This window comes from Zingiber officinale, chromosome 4B (genome assembly GCF_018446385.1).
Source record: "Zingiber officinale cultivar Zhangliang chromosome 4B, Zo_v1.1, whole genome shotgun sequence".
Taxonomy (NCBI): domain Eukaryota; kingdom Viridiplantae; phylum Streptophyta; class Magnoliopsida; order Zingiberales; family Zingiberaceae; genus Zingiber; species Zingiber officinale.
The window spans coordinates 3,829,411-3,855,448 of record NC_055993.1 but is presented as its reverse complement, the minus strand read 5'-3'; the positions used below and the strand labels follow the sequence as shown (position 1 = coordinate 3,855,448).

Here is a 26,038-nt window from a genome sequence, read left to right as displayed (position 1 = left end):
TTGTGATATTGATTTTTAAAAATCAAATAAAATTTTAATTTTTTTTTTATAAAAAATCAATTATTTTAGGAAATTTAAAACGCTTAATGGTTACGCAGAATAAATTAAAATTTAATATTATTATGATATTGATTTTTAAAAATCAAATAAATGATACTCTAGGTAAATACAGAGAAGATAAATCACGGACGATTACTAACTTTTGGAATAATGACTAGCACATAAAGAAGACATTTATCTTGATTTTATCGAGATTCGAATCCCAGACGAGATTCGAATCTCAGACCTCATGATGACAACACCTCATGCGCTAGCCACTAGATCTATCCGAAGGGACGTGGATGCTGATAATCAAACAATCTGCGCATATTGATCTAAAAATGATAATATTTTTAAAAATCAACTAGACAATGGTGCTTTTTTCTTGCAATTGTCCCCGGGGTATGGTATCGCGGTAGGATATTTAGGTTGTCACCCAGGCACCTGTGATTCGATCCCCAACTACATATTTGTAGAAATTTTCCTCCAATTAAAGAGTGTAATCAAAATATACTGGACATCTGGGTCAGCTGCACTTCCCAATTTTTTTTTATTTCAAAAAATAATTGGGCGCTAAGACGGATAAATTGTCTTTTGCCACGTTATTTCAAAAAAATAGTACCATTTGATTATTAAAAAATCAACGCCATAATGCTGATTTTAAAAACTATTGATTTTTAAGGACAATAGTGTTGGATGCTTGACTTTCTAAATTAGTTCAATTAAAAAATTAAATTAATCAATATTTTATAATCCAAGTAATTCAATTAAAAATTAAATTAATCAATATTTTCTGAAACAATTTGTTTGATTTTTGTTCAAAAGTTCACTCGATTCTTCAATTTTTTTAAAAAATTTATTCCATTTTAATTTTATCAGGTCGATTCAATTTGAAACCAATTACTAACCCTAGTTGAAGTGGTTCATACCTAGCATGATTCTAGATCCATCTGGTAATAATTTAAATAAAAAAATAAAAGGAAAAATAAAAAATATTTAAAAGATGAAAACAGGGCAAACCCAATTGAGTCATTTGGTTAATTTGGAAATAAACAAATCAAAGCATGCTATTTAGGCCTGTTCGAATCACGTCCATTAGCCTGACACTTTTATAACACAACCGAGGTAAAGTTAAACATATTTCACTAAAGATTAAGTCTAAATTCTGAAGGTCAAAGTCAATAACATTTACATCCTCAAACTGGCTGATCGTATCAATGTTTCCCCTATCATTCTCTCTCCATATATAAATACAAGATCAAGGTTTCCTTGGTTTTTATAGGAAACCACGACTTCCCAAAAATCTCACAATCAGTGAAAATTGGAAAAAACAAAAAGAAAATGGTCCCCAGAAACACAAGACAGCTCCATTTTCTTTACTGGTTGGCAAGATCATGGATCATTATCAATGGGAATCGTCAAAGAGGTAATGCACCTAAAGTTATTGCGAATTGTTTTGAGCCTCCATCAATCTCCTTTCTGCCGCCAGTCCTGCTGCAACTGCTGGTGGTAAATTCCTAAAACTTGCAGCGCGATCGTTTCCGTCTTCATGCGTCTCAGACGAGCTTGCCAACGGGAACAAGGACTCCACATCTTTTAGTGTCCAAAGTGGCTGATCTTGGTTTTTGCTAACTTTGGCACTAATGACAGAACTGACTGCTCTAGACATATTCAGCTTGTATATACTCTCCTCTATAGAGTTCTTGACCTGTCACAATAAGGACAATGGACAATGAGGTAAGGATGGCTATAAAAAAATTTAAAAAAAAAAATCGCATAATAATCAGTACTATGAATCGGTGAATAAATGTCTTCTTATCCTGCCCGACTCTATGGATGCGGCTGATTGCCTGTGCTTCTGCTGCAGGATTAAGCAACGGTTCAATGAGAATAACATGCTGGGCTTCTAAGAGATTCAGACCATTCGCTCCATGTTGAACAAGCATCATGAGGACTTGGATAGGTTTTGCAATGAGCTGCCCTTTTGCCTTTTCACCTCGTGAATTCTCTTGTCCTTTAAATTGTGAAATTGCTACTTGCGATTTCCTATAAGTAGATTGGTTGATAGGTGCAATGACAGATTAGATTCATTACAAATATATGCATTGAATAAAAAAACACCATAACAATGTTGACTAACTCTGGAAGGTCGAAAATACATACACCACAAAAAAGATTCTAGAATTTATGTTACTTTGTGGACTTCTAGTGTTACTCTTGCTCGTATATTCCTGTTGACTTCTAGAAGATTGTTTATTCATACACCATACTAGTGATTATTTATGTTTATTGTTATGCTAATCTATATGTTGGTGGATTTTACTCTTGTAAGTTCCCGAAAATATTAGGAAAGTTTAGAATGAAAAACTTGGAAGAAGCCAAAAAAAAGGTGGAGGATATTTGTGGTCGGCATTGAACTTACAAGATCTTAAGAAACAAACTATTTTTAAGATTTGTACGGTACCAACTTATTAAAACATAAAGAAATAAACTATTTTTTAGCGAGAAAAGTTCAAGGATGATTCATATAGTAAGTAACCAACAATACCTGCCACCTTTCATCCGAACAAATGTAATATTATTAGCAGCTAAGGCATGCCCTAACACATCAAGAACATCATTCCAGCTGGAAAACACAAGAATTTTGGCCTCTTGATCATTTAAAGTTGCCCATAATATTCTTCTTACAACTGCTTCGATCTTAACGAAACAAAGAAAAATGGTTAGATTGAACTTATACATGGTGGTACTTCAATGAAAAACTGGTGAAAGATATAAATTAGCATGGGAGTCTGAGGAACTGCTAGCATTTGTTTCAAATTCTATACATCCTGGTAAAATCAAACTGATTAAGATTTGGCAGTTACTTGAGTTTTCCAGTAACGTGTGATATTAGCAGCACAGAAAAATGAGATGTAAAACAAAATATCTGGGAAGATTGGCCAACTTTAATTTCATCAAAAGTAAAAGCTTATGGATGGTCAGATGGGTGTACGAAATCAATGTATACATATACTAAAAAACTGAATCTTTGCATTTTTCTATTAATTAATGACCACACCAGCAAAAATCAGTTTCTAGTTTCAAGTAACAATCACACGAGCAGTAAATTTAAGCAAGAAATGGCTTTGCAATGTTGAACTAAGACGAATAAGTACCTTCCTGAAACTACATGGTTAACAAAATTCCAGTTCTTACCTAATAAACATAGTTTACTAGGTTCTTTAAATTACTGGAAAATTTTGGAAACCTTAATTGAATGAGAAGCATACCTTAGTTCCATATGATCCTTGGACTGTGATACTGCTTTCAGAAACAACTTTAGGTTCAGAAGAATTGGGTCTAAAATCACTGCCATTCTGTTTTTCATCTACAAATGCAATGTTCTCGAAGTCTGTACGCTGACGACAAGTAGGACATGTAATCCATTTTCGTTGATTTCTTCCAGAATGCACTACTGCATATTCAGTCATTTCAAGACAACCTAAAATCATATGGATATCGTTCAGAGGGCACAGTTAGAAACGTTCAAATATTACTGAAAAGAGGATGCTAGGCTATAAAACCTTGTACCAGTAAACAAAAGTTGATTGCCGAACAAGACAAGACAAATAAGATATGTAAATGGATCGGATGACATTATGCACCTATTTCCAGCAGGAGATGGATTTAAATGCATTTTCAACCAGAATACTCAAATACTATCCTGGAAATCAGATTGATAAAAACGGGAGGCTCACCAAAAACTATGTAGCTAAAGTAGATATAGTCAATTCACAAGATGGATTCTGATAAATACATATAGCATAAAATAATTGTAATGCTGTCAGATTTTACATAGCATCAAATCATAATAATAATAATGCCATCAGATTTTACAAGGTCCGAAACTATGGATGGCTTCAACTGAAAGCATATTGCTACGCATTTAGACAATAATAAAGTCCAATCTGTGAAAAGTTCTCCTAGTGTAACCAAACAAACGAGGAAATCAATGAGAACAACACTAGCAAAGAAGAATAATGAAAAGGTAAAACTGCTCACATTTGCAACAAATGACATGTCCACATTCAAAAACCATCTTTTGATCCATAATTTTCTCATGACATATAGGGCAAGGCTCATGATCTGTCTGAGTCACTCTTCCTTTAATTTCATCAGAAGCTGTATCATGAGGCATAGAAAGTGAATCAGAATGATGAGGACTTTTTTGACTAGCGAAAGCCATCCCCTGCATCAAAACATTTAGCTGATTAAGAAAACAAGGATTTGAAAGTTGCAACATCCAACAGAAACATTGAAGAAATGTTCCCAAAATCAATAATATAGCAAGCATAAATATTTGGAAGCCACATAAAACTACATAACCAGGCTCTATCAATCCTGCACGGGCCATGTGTATCTATCCTAGATCCCTTTAAATCATGGCTGAACAACAAGGAAGAAACTTAAATTTATTCCACAACCACCATGCTTGCAGTCCTGCCACACATGGTGTTTTTGGCAACATCATGGCGATTGTGTCCAAGTCAATTTCTCAACCCAAGTTCAGTGCACATGAAGTTCCTGGGCAATGCAACCTCAGTTCCACCACTACCTGTACCAGAGAAGCCAAAAGAAAACCACAAGAAAGTGTTTCTCAGGATTCTATTGTGGGACTCCCCAAATCTGCAGTATTTTGTGATTGTCGACAGATTTTCAAAGTATGTAAATTTCATATTGCATCCAAAGAATGTTCAACAGAAGAGACACCCAACATAAGTGTGGTGAAAAATGTGGGGACTCCAAAAAGTACTGTGAGTGATAGAGACTCATGATTCACTGGAAGGTTTTTTAGACCAAGCTCTTCAAGCTACTCAGTTTGGATTTGACAATGTCGACAGCCATGAATTCCCAAAAAAATAGCTAAACTGAGTGAGTAAACGCTATTTAGAGGTATATCTTTGACACCATGGGTGTCAATTAGAAGGAGCAGGGCCAAGTTGCTAGAAGTTACTCCATTCTACTACAACTTACATGGAGTAAATCATCATGAAGAAGCCCATTTAAGATTGTTCTAAGTCACTACACTTCAAGCACCTTAGCCACCACCTACAAAGTCCAACAGTATGTCAACACGGGTAAAGGTGGCATTAACAAACTGAATTAGCATGATCTTACTTGTACAAAGCTGCCAAAAAGATGAAAAATGGTCAACAATCACAAGAGGACCCATGAAATTCCAAGTCAGAGACATGGTCCTCATGAAGTTATATTGCCAGAAGAGGTTCAAAGGCATTACCAATACTTTGATAAGAAGAAAGTTCATTTAAGATCATCAAAATGTTCTGATGGGAAAGTTATCTACAAGTTCATTTAGAGGACAATCCAAGCATATACTCCTGCTAACATGCGCACCGAAGTAAGCAACATCCTTGTTGATTGAATGGTCAAATGCCCAATACATGACATGAATACTTGGTTCATTATAAGGGATAGGTCGAGAGAAACAAAGTGAGGAGTCAACTGAAATTCTATGTCAGTTCTCCATGCAGATATAGAAATTTCATGTACAAGAGGCAATAGAGACATTGTCAAAATCAATGGGGAGAATGTCATACCAAGCTACAATATGTTGTCAGGTAGGCTCTTTATTGAGGCTCAACACTACATTAGTCTTTTGATGCAGCATGAAAAATTGCACCACAAAAAAAACTCGAACAATTTATCCCACCAAAGAGAAAAAATATAATTAATTGAAACATGGTGGCAAAAAGGCGATTCGCTTGTCTCCAGCGCCTTCACGGCTTCGCCAGCCCGTCCCTAGGCCAACACGAAAGAGATAAATCACGGGTGGCTACTAGCCTTGGACAGTTGAATAACGCATGAGGGAGGGCAGGCACTCGGCAACTAGCCGGGATTTAACCCTTAGACCTCATGGTGGCAACACCACATGCGCTAGCCAACTGTCCATCCTGAGGGAACTAATAATTAATTGAAACATGATTTAATCCAGGGTGGCATAGCTTGTCAGTATCAGACACATTGAAAGGCCGTGGCAGTATTGCAATAAGCAGGAATGGTTTTGGCATTGATTAGGAACATGGGGTGTGGATTGTGGAATCCAGTCGATTTCTTTGGATGAGGCTCAAAAAAAAAAAAAACTAAAGCATGCAGGAGCCTTGGTGGAAGGAGTTGGCAATAGAAAGGATGGGAACAATGGAAGAAGAGTAGTTGTCCATTTTGAAAGGAGTCAGCCATGTTTTCCTTAAGTGGGAACAGAGGTGCGCAGTCAGTCTAATGTGTCAGGCAGTTAGGGTGTCGAGCTGTTAGGCAGTCAATTGTGTCAAGGTTGAATGATTGAGGGTTGTGGGTGTGAAACATAGATGTTGGAATCCTTCATGCGATTGGTAGTGTAGGCAGAGTGATTCAGAGTTCTTTTGAGTGTATAACTTCAGGACAAGAAGGAAAATGTGAGACTGAACTAAGAGTTTTGCTTCGATACCAATTAATGCAACATGAAAAATTAAACCTAAAAAAAAAATTCAACTAACCAAAGAGAAAAAATGTTATTGACTCAAAATAAAACCAATCGTCTAAAAAGTCCTAACCTATCTCTGAAAATTACAAAAAAAAAAAAAATTAAAGATTTAACTTACCCCTAAAAATTATAACAAACACTTTAAAAAAACAACCTTGAACAATAAAACAAACTTATAAAATTAAAAATAAACCCTAAATTCATCCATAATTGTCGAACTGTGTTACGTTTTAGCATAATTGAAGTAATCCATGCCTCATTATAATGCATAATTCCAAAGAGCCATACCAATTTCAAATGCTATGCAACATTTAAGGGTCTTGGGATCATTCTTCAAAGGTACTTTCAATCCTAAAATCAACATGCAAGACATACAACCAATCAAGCAACAAGTAAATGCCCTCAAAGCATTCAACCTTTTCCCAAAGTGTCTCATTAATGTTTTTATGATTTCCCAACCATTTCATTGGCACTTATAGTCATTAATTATGTTTTAGAATATGTGGAGGTCTTGGTCTTGGTCTATATAAAGCTCCATTTGTTTTGTGTTTCCCTCAAGAAGAATCAAGTAGAAAACATCTTTTAAGCTCAAGTGTTCTTGTGCTCATTACTCTTGTTCACTTCACTTTTCTCTAAGGATTTCTTGAGTTACTCTAAATCAAGTCAATGCTTGAGGCCTCACATTAGTTACAATGGTGCAACTGCATGACAGAAGCAATGAATCCAATTTTTCTGATTATACAAAGCCAAATACTAAAATCAAATAAGAAACTCTACTAACACTTTGCTGTTGGTGAGCTCTTGTGAAATATATCAAATGAGTGATTGACAAATTCAATACACATTCCAAGCTATAATTTTAACGAGGCAATAACAATGAAAGTACAGAGTAACGGAGGCTTTAGTTTACCTTGAGATAACGGAGTTGTCCTTTAAGGCGCTGTAATGATGACAATGAAATAAACTTCTCACTAGTTAATTGCAGGCTAGATGGAATCACTTCTCCTTTACTTAACACATTTATAGCAGCAGGTTCATCCTCTGTTTCTTTTAGACTCAATCTCGTGGTAGCCATTTTGATTTCATCATGAGCACGCAATACCTGAGCTTGAGCTCTTGACAAGGATCTTGCATGAGTGTATTCCTTGCGCATAACCTAAATAACATTATGGCTGAAGAATAATTATCTTAACATATTTTAACCATGCTTAATTAGCACAAAGCTTCTAAAAACAGAAACTTTTTTAAAAAGGAAAACTAAGTCATGCCATAGAATAACAGCTTAAATTGACGTCAACTTCAAGATTGGCTAGGTAATGTTTTACAAACAAGCAGAGCGTACCCCAAAGAGCAACATGCCAAACAAGAAAGAATGGATCCATCAGGTATGGCTATATTACTCTTAGGATAAAACCATGTTGTACTACGACATGCTACCTGCATAGTCATTGATTAATCAACCAAAAAAAATGTTGAATAAATGCAAGTTATAGTGATTGTTAAGTTCAGAATGATATGGATGTGTAAGTGTCTTCTTTCTGTCCTTGGAAGGATGCAGAATATCATATTTATAACAGAAGTAGAATGATAAATACGAGTATCAAAATTATATTGACTGATGCTGCATCTCTAGATATCAAGCTATTAACAAAAGGAACATATAGTAGCAGAAGAAAAACAAAGCTGTAGCTAGTGTGTTCCTTTGCTAAAGCTCAATTAGACTAACATAGTACAACAACTATGATTGATATCCTGTCCTCGGCATGCTGCTTGAGACAAGTATCTCAAAAATGCCTCATCTATTTCTACATCTAGTGCTTATGAGTTTTGTACATACAAGGAGGCATAGTTGGCAGCAACACTATACTGCATTATTTGAAACCCTTGAGTACCTTTTGACTTCCATTTTGTGCAAAACAAACAATCAGACAAGCTTCTTGCACACAGCGAACAAGTGAACCAAGTAATTATCCAGAACAATATATGTAACAATTAACAAGAACAAAATCAATAATAAATCAAAGAAATACCTCAAAAAGATGCAAGTGCTTTTTAGCAGATTCCAAGCCCTGCTTTCCTAAGATCGACTTCGAGTGGCTTTTTATGACTCTAAGAGTAGTCTCCAGTTCAGAAGGGACTTTCAATACCTAAATTAATCAAAACCAAAATGCAGATCTGCAAATACTACAATAATTAAACAAAGATAAAACTAAAGTAATGCTTGTTATTACATATAGCATAATGGTCATAAACACCCAAAGATCATGGACATATAAGTATATAACCTCAACAAAATCAATCAAAACTCCACAAACATGATCACAAGACATATATTGTCAACTTTTTTGTGTTGGAAGAAATGTAAATAGCAATGTTATTAGTGTACATGTAATAAATTTTTACTAAAATTCTAGAAGATACTAAATAATAATTTTCTAATAAAAAATTTCAGAAAATACAAAATGAAACTGACAAGTGTTAAGCTGAACATGCATTACTTCTTTGAAAAGGACTATCCTGAGAATAGAAACTTGATGTTTACACACTATTTTAAGCAATTGTTATCCTACATTCACACCCTATATGGACTTGTTAGTCATAATGCAGATAAACTTGATCATAGATATTGTTTTTATATGCTACTGTGAAAAATGATTTTGATGAGATCTCAGAAACTCCAGGACTAATTAGAACAAAACTAAGTTGTATTGAAGATCCCATGAACAAAATTTACTTTAACAATACTACATAAAAGTTCAAGTATTGAGTTGAATGGACAAATTTCTGTATAATTTTAAAATTATCATGACATTAATAATAGGGTAAAACAACATAGCAAAGTTGAGGGGTTTCTAGAGTTGTGGTCTTCCTCTATCTTAAACAATAACTCCAGGACAAAACCAAATAAGTGCCCTGTACTAATGAGAAGATACCGAGATAAAAAGAAGGAAAAATGAATGAAATCTTTTTTCACTCTAATTATCTCTACACTGGCCTCGAGAAATTATACCAAGTCAGAGGAGACTTTACCCTGGAAGGCACCCTGAATGTTTGAATCAACTTGCTAAATTGTTTGACATTATAACAGGTATTGAAATTAGCTCTTATACTTGACTCTTCATCTATCCCTTCATATCAGGGTCGGGTACCCTGACACTCTATGTAGACACTTGATATTTCTAGCAATCACATGTAAAAAAAATTAAAAATAGTCATGTGAGATATTTGGATTCATAGCCATATCAGATACTCGTATCCAACTCCAAGCAAAATAGAGAATAAAAATATGAATCTCATGGATCAGTAGTCGTGCAATAAACATCTAAGAACAACATTAATTTGGAAACTTGCAGTTGGAAAACATATCACAGCCTACATACAGTTCATAAGCATTTTGAATTAGCCACTGCATTATTTGAGATGCAAAACACCAAAGCTGATGAGCTAAATCCCACCTTGATCAGAGAAGAAATGAAAAAAATGGCATACAGAAAATCAATTGTACTACAAGAGATAATGAATGCATCAATATGCATCTACATAACTACCTGAATAGATTCTTTAACAAGACGTTGCTTAGTCTTTCCATTCCCATTGTCAACTTCTGTTGAAGTTTTCTTGTTACGGAAAAAAAGATTTAACTCCAAATTTCGCCTTTGCATGTCCAAAGCTTCTTCTACTGATTCAAACATCGCACAATTGCTTGCTTTCCTCACAAGAGCGAGTCTAGCTTCATATACCTGGAGTAATTTAGATTAGAAAGGAATTCAGAACTTACAATTACAAATCATAAAATCACAGATAACCAACCTGGAATAGATTATCAAGTTCACAGTGGAGGCATAGAATGCCATCGCCAACATCATAACAATTTGGACAATATCTAAGACGTTCAATGTCGTCGTCCTTGGGATTGGTCATTGTTTTATCAATTTCTTTTAGTCGGCAAATTAATTCTTGCCTGGAACTTCCCAAAGAATCAAGACTAGTCTGGATATTGTACATTAATCCACTTGAGCTTCTAAACCTGATCAACAAAAAGGAATTGGTTGACAAAGAAAGAGCATCTCCAATACTTCACCTGTTCATTAACTTGTCAATCCAGATTATTCAACTCTTCATCTCATAAATAAAGAATTGGTTGATCTCATCTATTTACTAACCTAGAAAAATTCATAAGGTGACACCTTAAAGAAAAACAACAAAAAGAAATTAAAACAAACCTTGATGAAACTCTCGATAATCCTGCACTTTGTGCATTTCTAGAGAGAGCTTGCTCAATCTTCCGTTTAAGGTCCTCTGATGATTCCTTGTTCTGATTAATAAGATTAAGCGCATGTAACCACCAACTGCTTTGATTTTCTAGCTCATTTAAATTCTTAGAGACCTGGAAAGAATTATACAACCAAATTTTTTAATGGCAAAGCTTGAAACACACATAAGGTTGAACTATTACAAGATTTAGGTGGTAATTTTTTCCCTTTTTTTTTTTTGACTAACTAGAAATTTTCATCAACACTTGGATGAGCACGTGGTTAGCAACTGAAAAAAGAATTTTTCAAATTTTACATGATATCCTGAGTTATATAAAACAATATTAGTCCCAACCAGTACTTACAATACCAAACGATCTCAATTACTTGTCTATAAATACATGATGTCTTAAAAAAACCATACTTTTAGCCAATAAAAAAAATGATGAGAACTTTATTGCATATACCAAGTCCAATAAACATGCCTTGAGTTGGCATAGAAATATGATTCCGATAGTTGGAGACAAGATTCGTATGAGAAAACATAGTAAATGAGCCTCCATTTGAGCTTCCAAAGATTAAGGTATATGAACATCCATTTGATCCCCATGAAAGTCTGCATTGAAACCCTTACAAACCAATGGGTGTCAAAAAAATAGTGCGCTCCCAACCTGTATGGCAAATGTATGCAACGTGGGCACTCTACTCAACAATATAGGATGCCCCTACATAACTTCTTGAAGTATCTCCCACATGATTTAAAATTTCAACCCGTATCAGAGTTTCAATTTATGACAGGAACGATACGGTTTCGGTACTGTATTGTACCGTACCAATATCACTTCGGTATTTTTTAAATATAAAATGTTTAACTCCAAAAAGGAATAATTAGAAGTTAAAACCCCAAAGGAAAACTTTTTATTGTAACAACTTTTAGTCTTTTACAATGCAATCAGAAATACGTATGAAAGGGAACATATATATGACCAAGTACCTGCATGGATGAAGTTTTGAATTCTTCCTGGGCCAAGGACAACTTCATAACAAAGGCAGATAGGTATTTCTGTTTAATGGTTTCACACGTCTTCCTCAAGCAAGGGATAGCATAACATCCAGATGATACATGACAAGGAGCATCACTTTCTGGACTTGTCTTTTTACTATCTGAGGAGAAATGACTAAAGGTGCCATCATCGTGTGTATTATGTTGCTCCAAAGATGAATCCTGCCGAGTGAAAACTGGTTTGCAGTCCATATTAGTTTTGCCTCTCTTTACATAGTACTTCCCAAACTTGTCCATGTAAGGTGCTTTCCTTTTCTTCACTTCATTATTATCAGCAGGGTTTGATCCAGCTGATAAGCAATGTTCTGAAAATTCAGAAGTGAGAGGGATTATTTCAGCCAGGTTGTGGTGAATGTGAAGGTTCAACAATGGATCCAAGCGAAAATCAAGCGAATTTTCATCAGCTAATGCCAATGCTTCTTTATACAATGACACAGCCCTTTTTACATCCTCCTCAATTACAGCTAATCCAGCTAGACCATTTAATGCACTAACAACTTTTCGTAAAGCTTCTTCTCCTTCGATTTTGGCTTTTCCAATAAGAACCTATAGAAAATTTTGAAATTATAATCCTCAAAACACGAGCATATTTTTTGAAATAATGGTACATGAGGTGAGACTACTACTCACGTCTAAAATTTCTTCCATGGTCAAAGGATTTTGTTGCAATGAGCAGAGACCAGAGCTTCCCACTTGTGGATGGCAACAAGCCTGACGGAGCTTTAAGAGTGGGCCAACAAGCTTTGCAACTTCATTATGTGAGAGGAAGTCACAGCGTGAAGCATCGATGCCTGCAGATGAGTAGGCATTGCATCATAAAGGGAATTGCAAATAAGCAGAGGTTCCCCTGAAGTACGATAAATAATAATAGAGGCGGAAAATTAACTATTACCAGGCATAGATGTTCTTTTACAAAGATCACCCTTCAAGTTTTTTATAATTTCATGAGCATGGGTTACACAAGTTTCATGTTGTTTCTTATAGAAATGTTCTTCGATTGATGAGAAAGTAAGCCATGACAAGCATTCTTCCTGAGGCGGCAACTCTAGCTCCTCAGCCACATGCAGTTTAGATGACCGCCACATTATTTGCTTAAAGAAGTTGTGTACAAATTGCATAGCTACTGCTTCTCTTTTCTGTAACAGAAGTATTATAAAGGACCTTCGTAAGTACAAAAGGAGTTGCAACATACAGAGACCAGATCCGGTTAACAAAACTTAATGTAAATGCTAAATATTGATTAATAGACCAAACATGAGTCTATTGAATGCTGATGGTTGCTAACCCCGAGGAAAATTACAAATCTTGTAATATGTGTCATTGACAATGCCAAAAGAAATATAATGACACATATAACATACAATCTTCTTCTAGTATTTGAGACAACAAGCAACAAATATTTGGAAACATGGTCACCCACCTCCTATGATTAAGAACATTACATCATAGTTATTAAAACCATACAATTCAGGTTATGAACCACACAATTTAATCTAATTCTGATGCAGTGGATAACTATCGAATCCGTTGATTCATGCACGAATACCGGAAGTGACTATCAAATATGTTGATTCGCGTACGAATACCTGAAGCGGCCTTCTAATTCCAGTTGATTCGTGCAAGAATATTAGGAAAAAGGAAAACTCGTCGTTCCAAGGAGGAGACGAGATAAAAATAGCATTAATAAAAAACTGTCAAACATCAACCCAAACAATTGTTTATATAGACTCTAGATCCTAAGATTCAAAAAAAGGAAAGAAATCATAATATTTGGACATCAATTCCTATCTTGCAAAGAAAGGAAAGAAACCCTTTCCAGAAAAAGAAAATTTCTAACAGAAAGAAATTATCAAAATAGGACGCTTAAATAGACAAACCCCTAACCCATATATACCGGGTTTACCAAAAATACCATAAATACCATAAAAACGGATATGACCAAAAATAGCAAAAAGATGTTCAGAGGCTCTGAAAAGGATCTAAACGGTGTTTTTTGGGCCCGAAACTTGACGGTTACAGTTCTAGTAACAAATGTAAATCTTTGAATTCTACACGCGTAAGTGCAGACAGAACTTGATTCCGAGTCTCGAGTCAAAAGTTATGACCTCCGGAATCTGCATCAAATTCAAACTCAAAATGGTTAGAACCATATGAGTGAATCAAACAAGTCAATAATTAGTCAAATTCAATACACTTCGTACTGATTCTACACATATCAACCAATTCATGATTCTCAACTTAGCCATTAATAAGATGTGGTTGAGTAAATAAAACCTCATGACTTATTTTATGAGGATTCATCTTTGACCCTTTATAAATCATATTGTCTTCGACCCTTTGCTCACCGAAGGTTACTTCTTTGACAGTAGCTCATTGTCTACAACCTTTCACTTGTGAAAAGCTACTTATTCAACGATCCCTTATCATCCTCAACCCTCATTAGACATCTCTCAGACAGTCAAGCACGTCTGAAGCTACAGTGCTTCTTCCTCAAGCATCTTGGACAAGAGGACATCAATAGATCATTGACCAGAGAACAATGACAAATAATCAATCAAAGGATAGGAACAGTCATCAACCAGAGCACAAGAGATTGTCAACCAAAGGACCACAATAGATTCAACTATAGACTCCCAACGTCAACATCTATATTCCCTAAATGTCCACACTAATCGATGTTGATTAGAGTTAGTTTCACAACCCGCATCCATAGCAATTCCATCAATGTCTATATTACTCATACACCTTTGACCAATAGACATCACCCCTCCATCATCTTTAGTGACTCTCATTTATTCCTCAAGTCTCTCTAATCAGAAGATGTCAATATCTCCTAGCCCTCATACTTAGCCACCGACAAAGATGACTTGTTGACTAAGATGTTAGACACTTTTTTCCTTTATAGGTGAGTACAATCATTGAGTAAAATGCTAAGGAAAAGAAGACCCAGTTATGTTAAATCAAGATGCAGAGGAGGAGGATTTATTATGATAGAATACAAGTATTTTATATATTTCAGTCATTCAGACAATAGATGAAAATTTTAATGATATTTTGGAGAAATTTAGCTAATAATATTATGGTATTAAAATTCCTTAGTTATATGTTTAGTAGATCAACTAATGAGTTATTTGTAGAGTGGTTCTTATAAGTTATAGGTTTGCTTCACTTCCAAATATGTCTGCTTAGTGGCCCACTCAACATGTAAACATTTGACACAAACTCTTAAACACTATGTTTTTCCCAGATAATATTAACACAAGGACATCTACAAGCCATGCCCATGAGCTCCAACTCTTTGGGTTGTTTAGTATTGACATTTGCTAAAAATGAAGTCCTCACTTACACCCATGTCAATGAATAAATGCAGGTTTCCACAGAAAAATAGATGAAACGTTAACAGAATACCATTAAATGGAATGACAATTTCAAAGAAAATGACAACTAATTTATATCGCCATTAGGAGAAAGGTGTATCTTCAATACATGCTAGTTAGGAAATAGCATGCTCTCATCAAGTTCAGAGGAGGCATGTCTGTTCAACTTTCTATGAGATAAACAAGCACTCCAGGCTAAGAAACTTCAATATCAAGATAAGATATTTAAAAAGATACATAAAGTATTATAAAAAAATCATTCAGAAAAAGGTTACACAAGTTATTTTTAAACAAGAAAAACTTGGAAAAGATCAAAAACTGCTAGTATGGGGTAGGTTCATAAAAAATTAGAAAAGAAAATGCAAACATCTCTATTTTGAAACTTGTATGTCAAAATTGGTGCTCATGTGTCAATCTGTTGGAGTTAAAACTTCTCTGCATGAAATAAATTTGCTAATTAACTGACATATTCAAACAATTGAAGACACAATAACCTCACCTCATAAGGATCTCTAACAATTTCAGTCCACCACCGATAGACATCAAAAGGAGTTGCTCTAAGGAAACGTAGAAGCCCATACATGTCATCAAGCCTCCGTTGAATAGGTGTTCCTGTGATACACCAGTGATGTTGTGCATGCAGACGCATTGCCATCTCTGTCACAGAAGTTTGGTGGCACTCCACCATCTGTGCTTCATCCAAGCACAGCCTCCACCAAGTAATCCTTGTAAGTGGAGTAGGGACAACAGGATACCTGAACATATTAACAAATTCACTAAGTATCCATCTTTTTTTTCTTCACTTATTGTGTCTGCATGTATTAAACATTAAATGAATTAGTTTTGTAGAAACATATTTTGAATGGGGAATGTTTCTAAGGAGGTTTTGCAGAGTTTAATTTCTCTATTGTCCAACCTAAAGATGTCAATGCCTGTTGCAAACAGCAGTCAGTATTATGCACTCATCTTTCCTTTCCTGATGAACACCTCTGCATTTTCAATTGAGTACAACTTTCAAATTTTTTCCCAAAAAATAGAACAAGGTTTATACAATGAAACCTCTATTGTAAAAGCATGCAAATATACGTAATAGGGATTAGAATTAGAGTATTGCTTCTATCAACAGGAAAAATTATCCAAACCTTTGACAAAATTTTCTAGGCATGCACTGTTTTGAAAGTCGGAACAGAATGTTTCAAGGACCAGGATTTGCACTTACTGGAGATTTTTCCTGTAATTCCAGATTCATCAACGCCATGGTTTTGAGTACTAAGAAGGAAAGTATGTGCTTGCTGCTTAGTTGATTGTGGTGCATAATAAATCTTGAGCTTATATCTAAAAGAATTTTGTGTGGTAGTGTACATAAGGACTTGATTGACAAAATAGCCCAAGGGTTTCGTCAAAACAAAGAGCAGCACAGCACCAACTTGAAAAAGAGTAACTTTTTGGAAACTAAGAAACTAACCATGTAATTTAGCACCCATTATATAAATCATGAGCATTCTGATTTGTTTCATGGATCAAAGAAAACAAAGTTTTAGCAATTACACATTCTGTTTGATACTTCAATTTGTATAACTCCTCGATAAAATGATAATGCACCGATGAAGAAAAACATGCACTAAAAGAAGACACAAAGAGAAAAAAAAACAAACAAATGAGATGAACTAAAAAGCAAACAAACAAGAAAATCAAATGTTAACATGGGTACCTCTTTTTGAATCTTAAAAAGTGACGATCACCATCATGCCTATCAGAATCATGTGACAAGTCTTCTTTTAATACATCATAGGTTGTCAGAACAATGTCTGCATTAGCCAGTTCCATCATATCTGTTCTTGAAGTAATCGAAGAATCTAAGTTCCTTGCACCTTCATAATTGCAGATTTTAAGAGATCCAGACCTTGTATGACTAGATCAGAGAAATAGGTTAGCTCCGCAACCCAAGCCAAATACACAAATCAATGAATTAGAAAACTGTGTTTATATAGAAATTCCCAATAAAGATTCAAATGAAAACAATACAAACCCTTTTACTAAAAAGGGATTAAACTGAAGAAAATAACGTAATATAAAGCAAAGTGAAGGCAATAAGAATGGATCTTCACGCTGAGACTTTTATTTCACAGCCTCAACACCAGCAACTTGGGTGGAGTTCTATATTCCCGAAGCAGTCTCCTCCCCGTAGTTAACTGTCTAGGCTCAAGAGAAGATTACATTCCCAGGTTTAATTTATTTTCTGAGCTAAGATTCACGGCATGTTTTTGGTATCAACATTAGGAGTATTCAGGATGATTCAAGGCATTTGTGATCTGACTGGTGATCATTTGATAATTTGGATTTAAGTTTGCAATTTATGGATGTAGAAATTTTTCCTTGTCAATATAGTCTGCTTGCTTGCTTGCTTTGGGAAAATGATATTTTTGCCACTTTGATAATACCTACAGGATCTTCACGCATGTTCCTCCACCAGCGGTCTCAGCTTAGGCTGGGCTGCCTATATATAGTATGAGAGAGATAAGTCTTCAACCTTAAGCTTGCCCTGCAGACATTATATCCCATATAATTATCTCATTTCTCAATTGTGATGTTAGAAATTTTATTTCACTTTGCCCAATTTATAACCACAACAGTTCTCAACCCACTTATTTCCCATCTGGTGCACTTCAAGATTTTTTTCAAACTCTTTTTACCTTCTTTTATCCTCCCTGATGTAACAATAATTAGGTAGATTCTTATGAGATATTCAAATCCCACATTCCCTCAAAAAATTCCTAGTATTTTGGTCCACTTTTTTTTCTAATTTGTTTAGGATATTCAGTTGTAGAATAGGATATTCGTTCTAGTACATCAAGAAGGAAAGTAGATGCTCCTAACAAGAAAACATAAGATGCTTCTATCTCTAATATCGGACTCTTCAACTACCCATGCATGCCCATGTTGGATACTGACACTCACCAAGTGGAGACCTATCCTCTATCAATCACTTTTAAAAGTTTCTAGAAACAGATGTATTAGACACCTTAATCCACATTCATTCATTTATTTGCACATAAGTCCAAGTAACGTAGGCTCTAGACACTGGAAAAGTGCTTGCAAAATAGTTACATAGGATTTATATCTTATCCATAAGAATACAAATGAAATGGAAATTTGATTAAATCATTTAACTCCCTTGTAGACTAACTATCCACATCATCAACTAAAAAATATATGTATCCACAAGTTGCAAATTGCAAGCTTAAATGCATGACTTAGGCAGATGAGCTTTTATCTTAAATTAGAAACCAGCTTGGAATGGACAAAACAAGAAACAAAAGATAAATGTTCAAAGAAAAAATTTGCAACATGTTCATGTTCTACTGCATATCAGTTTCTCCCATCTCTTTAAGTGTTTATGATATTTTTTCTGTCAAAATTATTAGGTAGTAGACCAGTCCTCAATGCTGATCAGTCAATATAATATACTGAACGCCAGTTTACTGATAAAATAGTGTATTAATGGTTGTGTCTTATATTATAATCTTCTAATAGTTTATCAAAAAGAATTTCTGAAAACAATTTATGTACAACAGCAGCAACCATACTGAAAAAACACAAACAAGTGTTGCCATAAACACACATCTATAATTTCCAAGCTTTTCAATGATTGGAATTAGAAAAGGCACAAACAAACAATGGAAATGGAATAAGAAAGTTACTTAGAGATTTAATGAAACAAAAGAAAAAACATACCGCAGTATCTCTGATTCCCACTGAGCCAATATAGGTGCTGGGCATACTATAAGAGTTGCACTACTGCATGTGTCAATTTTGGCTGCTTGAATAAGCTCTGAACACAGAGAGCATATGTAATCTTCATCAGTTTCTGTTTTGATGCTAGTATCTTTGTACTTCCTACTACGCTTTGATTTGGACAAACCGTTTACAACACCATCTTTGGAGTCATTTTCATGTGAAGTCAAACAGTTCTTCTTAGGGAAGTATCCAACACACTTGGCGTGTTGCCAAGCATCACAGAAATCACATTGCACCCATAATCCTGTATATTTTGAGCTTTCACTGGCAGCTCCACAAATACACTCAACACGTTCTCTTTTTTGTCTTTTTATCTTGGGTTCCATTTTGTTAGAACGAGAGTAATTTTGGTAGGCATAACCTGCTTCCATGGATGGTCTACGATGGGCCAAGATGCAAGCCAACAACTCAACAGTCTTTCCCAAACCCATCTCATCTTTATTAAGGAATACAAGAAATAGGGAAATTGGTAATGGCATGGTGTTAAGAAGGTAATGGAATTCTGTGTAAACACTAAAAAGAGAAGGAAAAGATCAGTTACCAGCTAAGATCCCACCAGAAACATACGTTGATGAGCTTGGACGCATAGAAATACTTCCGCTGAAAAAAAACAAAAGAAATCAAATAAACTGTAATATTGTGGCATGCTACGAAATTTATGTCATGGTGAACAAGAACAATTTGAACAAAGATGAAGTTGACAATGGTAAAACACTTCTATGTAACCTAGCACATGATTTTCAGTTGCAACTAATCTTCTTGTTGTCCTTGTTGTATATTATTACCATTCATTTTGGATTCCTTGCTTCCTATGAAGACTTTTAAGTTTAATCATCAAGGGGGTTTTATCAGGCTAGCAAAGCTTAGAAAGAGCTTATCCTGAAGTAGGCCATGACTTCATGGTAGCTGAGATTCTAAACTGAAGCTTAGTAGTAATTTTGACGTCTACTCTTCTCTCTCTCTCTCTCTCTCCCCCTCCTGTTTCAACAGCAATTTTTTTTTGGAGACGTGAAAATGTCTCCCGAGTCATTGAATAATATACACAAATAAAGATACGGAATCACATTGCAGTTTGTGAGGAAATGAGAAATATTGAATAATCTAATGCATTTTTAATCATGCCAAAATGAATGAGTAAAGAAGAATTTATCAAATGAAGCTCTAGGAGATTGATCCAGTCTAAACAAAACAAGTTTTCAGTTTACATTAAAAGCCTAATATTCACCTCATCAATATTACCTAGAAGGAAAGCAATTCTTATATCAAACTGAAATAGTGACCATTTGATACTACTCCCGAAGTCGGAGAAAGAGGGATCTATATGCAACTGGTATAAGGTCAAGCCACCAAAAAGTAAAAGGAACACATGTAATAAACAGACCACAAATATGGTCCATAGTATTTTAAGAAGTAACAAGTTAAATTGACAATAATGCATCATATAATGTCGCAAAACTTATATGAATTGATATATAGTATATCAAACTAACTAACAAAAGCATTTAATAAAAACAACATTTATCACATAACAATTAAATTAGGCAATCCATAATGCCAAATACAGATATTTGCAGATAAATCCAGACAATGCATATAACAAAAACAAATAACATACAAAAGTATAAAAGGGCAGCCCGATGCACGAAGGTCCCACCAATATAGGGTTCCGAGGAAGGGTCTACTGTACACAATCTTATCTTGCTTTGCGAGAGGCTATTTCCTAGACTTGAACCCGTGACCTTTAGGTCACATGGCAGCAACTTCCGTTGCGCCAAGGCTCCCCTCCAAATAACATATAAAAGTATGTTAACCAAAAAATGGAGTCCATACAAAAGAAATTGTGTTCACTTAAGCAACGTACAAAATATGTTTCTTGTACGCCTAGACAGAGAAACTAATTTGATGCTTTCTGAAACAACGAACAGACTGAAGAAATTTCAATCATAAGAAAGAATGTGTCTATATAATCAACACATATTTACGAGTATCCTTTGTCACCCATCAAGTTTTGAGCATATCAATGAAATCATCAAGAGATGTACTAATAATACTACAACAGATGCATGTGATCCCAATAGTAGACTTCCCTAAAAAAGGATAATTAGCCCCAATAAGCATGAGTTTTGGTGTTAGTGTGCAGATCTTGTATTTATGCCCATATCCATAGTTCGGAGCGCTAAAAAATACATATGAGAATTGGATCAATCACCAGCCAAAGTAAGGTAAGTAGCTGTGAATTTATGCAACTCTTTTTGATTCAAGAATATTGATGGATTTTGTCAAATGCCATGGACAAGAATTTGATAGGAACAACCCAAAAGGTATACTTTTTTTCATTTAATTTCTCTGTGGCGATACTATAAAACCCATAAGATTTTGAGAGATTGTAGAATTAAAAGATAGGGTAGTCAAAGAACCTGACATACTTTGGACACAATTGGTTCGCAAAATGCCCTTCCCTTGATGAAAAGGAAAAATGGAGCAAAGTTTTAGGCTGGTGGTGTTTTTGCAATTTTTTTCTTTGATGCAAGAATTGCATGAAGAAGGGGAGCCTTGGCGCAACAGTAAAGTTGTTGCCATGTGACCAAAAGGTCACGGGTCCGAATCCTGGAAACAGCCTTTTGCAAAAAGCAGGATAAGGCTGCGTACAATGGATCCTTCCCCAGTACCCCGCGTGACGGGAGCTTCGTGCATCGAACTGCCCTTTTTATGCAAGAATTGCATGAACAACACAGGCTATTGTTAGTGCAACAAGACAATGAATTGAAAGCTTGCAAACCTTAGTCGTGAGAAGCTCTAATGTTAAAGAACTCTCATCTATATTCAACATAATAGAGACATAAGATGGACAGCATCTGTGGAAGGAGATGTTGCCTATGTCTCTGAAATCACAAATTGTACCAAAGAAGAGGGATCAAAGATGGTAGGTCAACCAGAATGCCACAGGAGAAAGTATGGTCTTGACCATAGAAATGAGATCAACAAAGATGGAGGCTATTAGCAAGAAAGAATAGGATAGACTCTAGATTCCGTTTGGCACATATACACCTTCTGGTTCCACTATTGGAATAAAGAGAAAGAGTATGGATTACTTAAAGAGTATTATGCAATTGTCATTAACATGTATGAAAACTTAGTATAATCAAGAGGAGTATGTAGAGAGGAATATATGGGTCTTAGAAGAACATAAACAGAAATTGCTAGTTACCAATAAAGTGTAACTTTGATAGATCAAATGAGAGAAAATAGGCTAAGATGAAAAAGAATGTTCAAAGAAGAATAGTAGATTTCGTAGTTGAAAAAGTTGAATCAATTAGAAGATATGAGTGTTAACATGTGAAAAAGAGGATCCAAAAAAATAAAAATCAACCTAGTGTAATTGAAGCCTTGAGTATTACTGGTGATAGAGTCATATTTACAGCTCAATGGAGCAATAAGATACAGGAAGGCGCTATCCAAAAAAAACTGGGACGCACAAGTAGTCCTTGTATACCTGAAAACAAAATGAGCATAACAAGTTCCACATATTATCATATTTGCCGTAATTGTTAAAAGCCTTGAAGGAACTGACTTGTTCACTTTCCTCTTGGGCATATATTCATGGAATAGACAATTTTAATTTTCAACATTTCATACTTGTTTTATTTCTTAACTATCTGTTTGTCACTATTATCATTTAAAATATATAATCATAATGATAAATAAATAAATAGCAAAAAACTGGATTATCTAAATTTACATTGAACTAAAAGATTGTTAGCCATCATTATTGATTGAGCCATGTCACAACCATTAGGATCTACCAATCATGACATGATTCTTCAATCATTTGTTGAGGCAAGCAAAGAATGAGGCAAGTCTAGCACCCACATGTGGATACATTCATAACCATTTGTAGTCAGGTGTCTCTTAACGATCTCCCTTTCACAAGATCTTCTACCTACAGAAACCTTGCCCATAATGATCCTGTGCTAGTGATAGCTTTTCTGGTAGATAGTTAAGGATCTCCCTACTCAAGCTTTGGAAATGTCTTAAAAGAATGATTTTCAAACTAGACAAGGAAAGATTTAATATCAAATTTTGCCTCTTTAAAGCCTTACTTGAATGGATTGTAGAACATTTTAGGACTTTGATCAACAAAACTAATTGGCACAGAATATGGAGCAGATAGCTGAACAGCTACTTTCTCGCCTAAAGTTGTGGCTTCCTTCTCTCTCTGGACCATCCAATATGCTGCACGACGCTGGTAAGGCCTTAAACGAGGAAGCAAGTCAGGAAGTTCTTCATCCAACATAGGTTCCTCCCTGATGAGAAACAAATAAACTGAAACTTCTAAAGCAAATTATCTTGCAACCAACGGACGAAATAATAATATTTTTGTATTTAAAAAATCAAATTGTAGCGTTGGTTGCATCAGGGAAGAAATTGACATAATAACTTCCCCAATTTTGTGGTTAAATCAAAAAAATCTGCATGACAGCATGATAACTTTTTACAACTCCACCCATATGTAATACGATAAATAATGAAGGGAATTGAAGCAATCTACATCTAGATTACATGACTTTTAGTACACACCTTGACCTCTTAATGGCTTCAAAAAATTCAGCAACATCAAACTGTGTATACTTGCTTTGGTTGTTGGTAACAGCTTGATCCACTGGGAAAGAAGGGTCTTTTATTCCATATATAGCTTCTAAAGTTGTAAACTCAGGGCGTAACCAGGCCATAGCATTCATCATACTCTTTCTCCATGGCTGCCTCACTGTTTCTAAGAGGGAATCGGATGCATCAAAAGCATTTTTCAGAACTTCTATCCTAAAAATTAAGGAAGGAGCTTTCTCAAAATCTTCAACAACATGAATGAGCCTTAAACTCAGGAACCCCAGGCTCACTAAGTGGACAAGACCTGAGACACCCTCATCAGACCCATCAAAAGTACCGGATAATAAGATGGACCGGTTTCTTCCATCCTCTGTACAGTGATCTTCTAAAAAGAGAGACTCTAAAAAGATACTATTGACTGCTGATAATACAGGCCACTGGCCTAATCGAAAGCTACTCCTCTTCACATTGCATAGATGAAATCGTAGAGAAAACTTTAACTTATTCAACCTAGCTTTGATCAATCCATAATCAATTATTTCACCAGCCTTGTTAACAGAATTTAGAATCACTTCAGCTATATCAACATGTTCTGTGGAACCCTGATTATTGCAATCTATATCAATATAAATAGGTTGGCTAAATTCGGAATGTTCCTTGTCATCTTCTACACCTACTTGTTTGCTTGTCTTAACATTATTCGAATTGTGTGCTTCATTACAGCTAGGGGAACAGACTTCAGATAGTTTCCCTCCAGACCTAATTGGGTGGGATTTCTTTCTACCCATCTCTTTGGGCAATGGGGTTAGGCTCAATAACCCATCATAACCTGAATGGGACTGTAAAATGCCTGCAAAACAAGGAGCAAATGAGATATACAAATAAACTTTTTTTTAGAAATTGCAAGGAACAGATAAATAAATCCGTAAAAGTTGCACTCTTGAGTCAATTCAAAGAAGCATATTGATAGAAGAATATTTGGTTAGACTACGAGAATGAAGTTTTCCTATTTTACCTCAGTAAAGATAGTAGAATGCGACCAATAGTCGTTTGGTCTAGTGGTAAATGAACTAGATACATGAGACTTTCAGCTTTGAATCTGTAAAAGAGCACTATCAGGAGGAGTATAACCTTGTCGCACCAACCCCAAATGGAGAATTATCTTACATCCCACCTCCAATGTGGTGTGGGGATCCTTTACTAATTCTTCTTCCACTTATAGTGAAACAAAGGGTAATCTCTCACATTCAGCTTAAGAAAAATTATGAAAAATATAAATCCTATGTTGTAATACCACAGATTCCACCACCCCAAAACTATATTTGGATTGTACTTCAGCTATATCATATGTTCTTGATAATAGCAATATTGTTCCCATTGCTAATTCAAAACCATGCATGAGACCTCAACCTTATACAACTCCTCTATAGCCGCAAATAAATGTAAAGACTAGTTCAGTATTATCACTTCCTTTTGTTTTAGGGTATAAAAAATAAAGATCTCTTGGAAAGTTCCAAACAAAACCAATGAAATTTTGGTCACTAGAAGAAAATGGTCAAAGACACACACAAAAAAAAAAGTAAAAAATGGTGTTCTTGAACAATAAACAAATAAATAAAACTAAAAAAATAAAAGTCAATAGGAACTAAAGACAAGGCATCGATCACCATAAAAAAATCATTGAAGCACTACTCCAATGATGAGAACCAAATCTGGCAACAATATAGCAAGAACAAAAATTTTAAATCGCTAGGGATAGATGTTGGATAAAGTTGGCTAAATGACCTGCAACGAGCTATCTAGATGAATTTATGGTGAAGTGTTTTTCCAAAACCCTTTCTACATGATCGCATGGAGAGGTAGAAAATCAGAGCATTAGACGCTAAAACATAAGCATATGGATTAAACAAGCAACACAGGCATCTATAGACAAAAAAAAAAATTACGAATAATAGAGTAAAATTGAAGTACACTTGAAATAATAAATCAGACATAGGCATCCAGAAAATTCCCAACTTCCATCTATAGGTTAGTTTCAGCAATCACAATACCAATATCAGCAAGCACGATCTTTTCGGAGTAAGATAATAAGAAACCTTCAAGCAATTTCGAGAAAACAAGAAAGAAGATGAAGAAGCAGCACATTTATAAGGCATTGATGAAGTACCTCAGCAAAGAGCTTCCCGCATGAATCGCGCGATGGCAGTTACAGCGGTGACGATAGAAACGAACGGCGAGCAGAAGAGAAGGGCAGAAGGGGCGAGCGACGAGATTGTTGGGATTGAGAGCAGCCTAGAGGTTTTGGCTTCCTACTTGCTCGCTCCGGATTGAGCATCGAGATCTGACGAAGTCCATGCGGCGGATGAAGAGGAGTGCCAGATCC

General features: G+C 35.3%; 1 protein-coding gene across 1 annotated transcript; it reads right to left on the bottom strand.

The window, feature by feature from the left end:
- Positions 1-1,165: 1,165 nt before the first annotated feature.
- LOC121974468 (E3 ubiquitin-protein ligase SHPRH-like) lies at positions 1,166-26,009 on the bottom strand. The gene is made up of 20 exons (XM_042525545.1): positions 25,823-26,009; positions 23,629-24,505; positions 23,151-23,354; positions 19,592-19,650; positions 18,988-19,486; positions 16,964-17,164; positions 15,752-16,007; positions 12,768-13,011; positions 12,506-12,666; positions 11,807-12,421; positions 10,783-10,946; positions 10,370-10,586; positions 10,108-10,299; positions 8,590-8,706; positions 7,470-7,715; positions 4,084-4,270; positions 3,312-3,523; positions 2,588-2,739; positions 1,830-2,085; positions 1,166-1,747 (listed from the first exon to the last, which is right to left on the bottom strand). The coding sequence occupies exons 2-20, from the start codon at positions 24,441-24,443 to the stop codon at positions 1,481-1,483; spliced, it is 5,064 nt and encodes a 1,687-aa protein (XP_042381479.1). The 5' UTR covers positions 24,444-24,505; positions 25,823-26,009; the 3' UTR covers positions 1,166-1,480.
- Between the last annotated feature and the right edge of the window lie 29 nt (positions 26,010-26,038).

Excerpts from the sequence above, each read along its gene's own strand:
- LOC121974468 (XM_042525545.1), bottom strand. The coding sequence starts at position 24,443 with ATGGGTAGAAAGAAATCCCACCCAATTAGGTCTGGAGGGAAACTATCT. Across the intron at positions 10,947-11,806 it reads TCAAAACTTCATCCATGCAG|GTCTCTAAGAATTTAAATGA; the intron begins GTACTTGGTCAT and ends AATTCTTTCCAG. Across the intron at positions 3,524-4,083 it reads ACATGTCATTTGTTGCAAAT|GTTGTCTTGAAATGACTGAA; the intron begins GTGAGCAGTTTT and ends ATATGATTTTAG.